The sequence below is a fragment of the Notothenia coriiceps genome, unplaced genomic scaffold (assembly GCF_000735185.1).
Source record: "Notothenia coriiceps isolate Sejong01 unplaced genomic scaffold, NC01 NC01_scaffold00003071, whole genome shotgun sequence".
In the NCBI taxonomy this organism is placed as follows: domain Eukaryota; kingdom Metazoa; phylum Chordata; class Actinopteri; order Perciformes; family Nototheniidae; genus Notothenia; species Notothenia coriiceps.
This window is the reverse complement of record NW_011335772.1, coordinates 1-2,702: the sequence shown is the minus strand read 5'-3', so window position 1 is coordinate 2,702 and position 2,702 is coordinate 1. Positions and strand designations below refer to the sequence as shown.

Here is a 2,702-nt window from a genome sequence, read left to right as displayed (position 1 = left end):
AGTAATAATAATAATATTAATAATTTCGATTTTTATGGCGCCTTTCAAGAAACCCAAGGACGCTTTACAATGGGAGATAAAATAACAAAACAAAAAAATAATAATTACACAGACAAACAGGTTGAAAAAAAGGTTGCTGGGTACTGTATTTTAGCAATCAATCAGTTGTATAATTTGTTGAGAAGTAGTTGAAGTTGCTAATGCATAGATAGCTGATTCAAATGGGTTGTCACAGTGTTTGATGATCACCTCATGCAGACATTGCACTAAGATAAACAGCAAATGTATTTTGAAAAATACAAAATATCGCAGTTAGAGTAAACATGGTCAGTAGTATCATCACATATGCTGTAGATACCACCCTTAACATACTGTAGCAAATATGTCCACTACACACATACCTCAAATATGTTATTGGGTATACAAGGTCAAACCATGACAACAGCAATTAAGGAGCATTAGTGAAATGCGAGATGGAAACAAATTGAAAACAGAACTTTATGATGAATATATTTACTTCATCTGCATCTTTTATTTAAGGAGAGCTATATGAAGCAAATAATATTGAATATTTGCTGAAGCTCTGTGAAAGAGATTCGATCATGATAACCCTATGATGATGCTTCGGCCATCTTTGTAGCATTGTTACATTAGACTGAAAAGCACTTTATTGTTCAGATTATAACAGAAATAGGGACTTCATAAGTGTATTTGTATTCCAACTACATAGCTACAGAGGTCAAGCACAAGAGTGACTTCTCTATTTCATAATATAAACTACAAGAATCAACCACATGGTAGCTTTATTTTTAAATAACAAAGTAAATTACACAGAGCTTCTTTTGTTAAAAAGAAGGGCAGTTTATTTTAATTGATGGGTATAATAAATGGAAATTGACTTTCTTTATTGTATTCTCCAATGTTATCTTGCTTTTCAAATGAGCTCCATGTATAATTGTGACGTTTCTGACAAATTATTGCAGGCTCTCTTTTGTGCTATAAATGTTTGTAAATGTAAAAATAAAATAAAAGATAATGGAGAATTATTGAGGAAGGTTTTGGTCCACAGATTGGCTGTAAACTGTAAATGAAATCTATTCATTTGTTTTCCCTTTTAGGAAATCAGTACTATGTGTAAAGCTAATATTATGTAACAGACGCACAAATTATAATCAAATTCAGTTGCCTGGAGGGTACACCAAGTGCTCCAGCAGCACTAACTCATGATGCCAATAACCGAAACAAGTCCCCCACTGAGGCTTTACAAATCCCAGTTAGAGGAGCACAATTTGTAAGACAAAGGCTGACTTTGAGTTGAACAGCATCGCTTGCTGTGTACAGGGAGCAGAAGAGTATTCTCACCGGGCCAAAGAGAGGTCAAAAGGTCCCAGGAACTGTCTCAGAGAGGTCTGATACATGACATTCACCATACTCATCTCAGTGATCAGGAAGTACAGGATACTGCCCCTGGTGGCCACTGCAAAACACGCACAAACAAAAAGAAATTGGTATTATTAATGGCAAAGGAAGTGTGCTGAACAAGTGTTCTTGTAGCACAAGTTAGTGACTAAGGCTTTGAGGTGTCTGCTTACTTTACAGTCTGTTTTGTTTTTTCAAAATCATCTTTTTCATAAATATAGCTCTGAAGAAAAATAAAAGACTACTCAACATTCCAATGTCTGTTGAATTCCAACACAGAGGAATGTTGTTACAATTATTTTACTCAAACACATACCTATAAATAGTACAATCAGAGAAACTGATAATGCTGCAGTGGTCTCTTAATTGTTTCCAAAGCTGTACACAGTAGTCCTTACAGTATATAACACAGAACAACATACTTTTCGTTATAAACTAAATCTGTTTTAGAGGGATGTGAGTGGTGAGCACATGTTTTATTTGGTGCAGTCCTTGATTAAGCAGAATTGTAAATTGAAAATGAATCAGTTTTGTGAAACTGAACATAAACTTGGCTGGCACATAGTAACCAATCAGAGGAAATTCTGTCTTTGAGCCAATTGTCATGACTTACCAGGCCGGTACTCTTCTCTGGCAGCATTGATCTGGATCTCAGTCTCTGCCGCAATCTGCAGTTTCTGAGTGACGTCTTCAGCTGTGCGCTTGGTGTTGCCAAGGACAATAATCAGACTCTCATCATCCACCAGTGAACCCTAGAAAAAGACACATTTGTAGGAGTATGTAAGAAGTTGAATAAAAATAGAAACAATACCCATTGCTGTTACTGATATAATATTCTTCCTTCCTAGCAACAACTGTAATGGCCAAAATCTGAATGTAACTTGGAATGATAGATACTTCATCATCTGTTTTTTTTAAAAGCAGGATGAAAAATAAAGACAGACAAACTGGTTTAAAAAGTAGCTTCCACCACAAGTTCAGTATCTACACTCACATTACCACATGTCCAAAACTAATTCAGTTGGAGGCAATGTTGTTCAACACGTTGAAATGTGTTTGCCTTGCCTGTGTGCTGGTCAGTCGGTAGAGGAGGTTGTCCTCTAGTTCCTTCATCTTTCTCTTGTTAGATGTCACATCTTCCAAGAGATGTGTCCTTTCCTTCTCCAGTTCCTGTGAGTAGTTAAGTTAAAGTTAAGTTAAAGCCTTTTATTGTCATTATACACAGAGTATAATGAGATTCAGAGTGCAACTCTGTCCCAGTGTGCAAAAAATACAAACACATA

At 35.8% G+C, this 2,702-nt stretch overlaps 1 protein-coding gene across 1 annotated transcript; it reads right to left on the bottom strand.

Annotated features, from left to right (window-relative positions):
- Positions 1-1,362: 1,362 nt before the first annotated feature.
- On the bottom strand, positions 1,363-2,589 carry LOC104941049 (dynein heavy chain 5, axonemal-like; the record flags this gene model as incomplete). Its single annotated transcript, XM_010766084.1, has 3 exons — positions 1,363-1,477; positions 2,033-2,171; positions 2,485-2,589. Coding segments are annotated over 3 exons (359 nt in total), but the record flags the coding sequence as incomplete, so codon positions are not given.
- Positions 2,590-2,702: the final 113 nt, after the last annotated feature.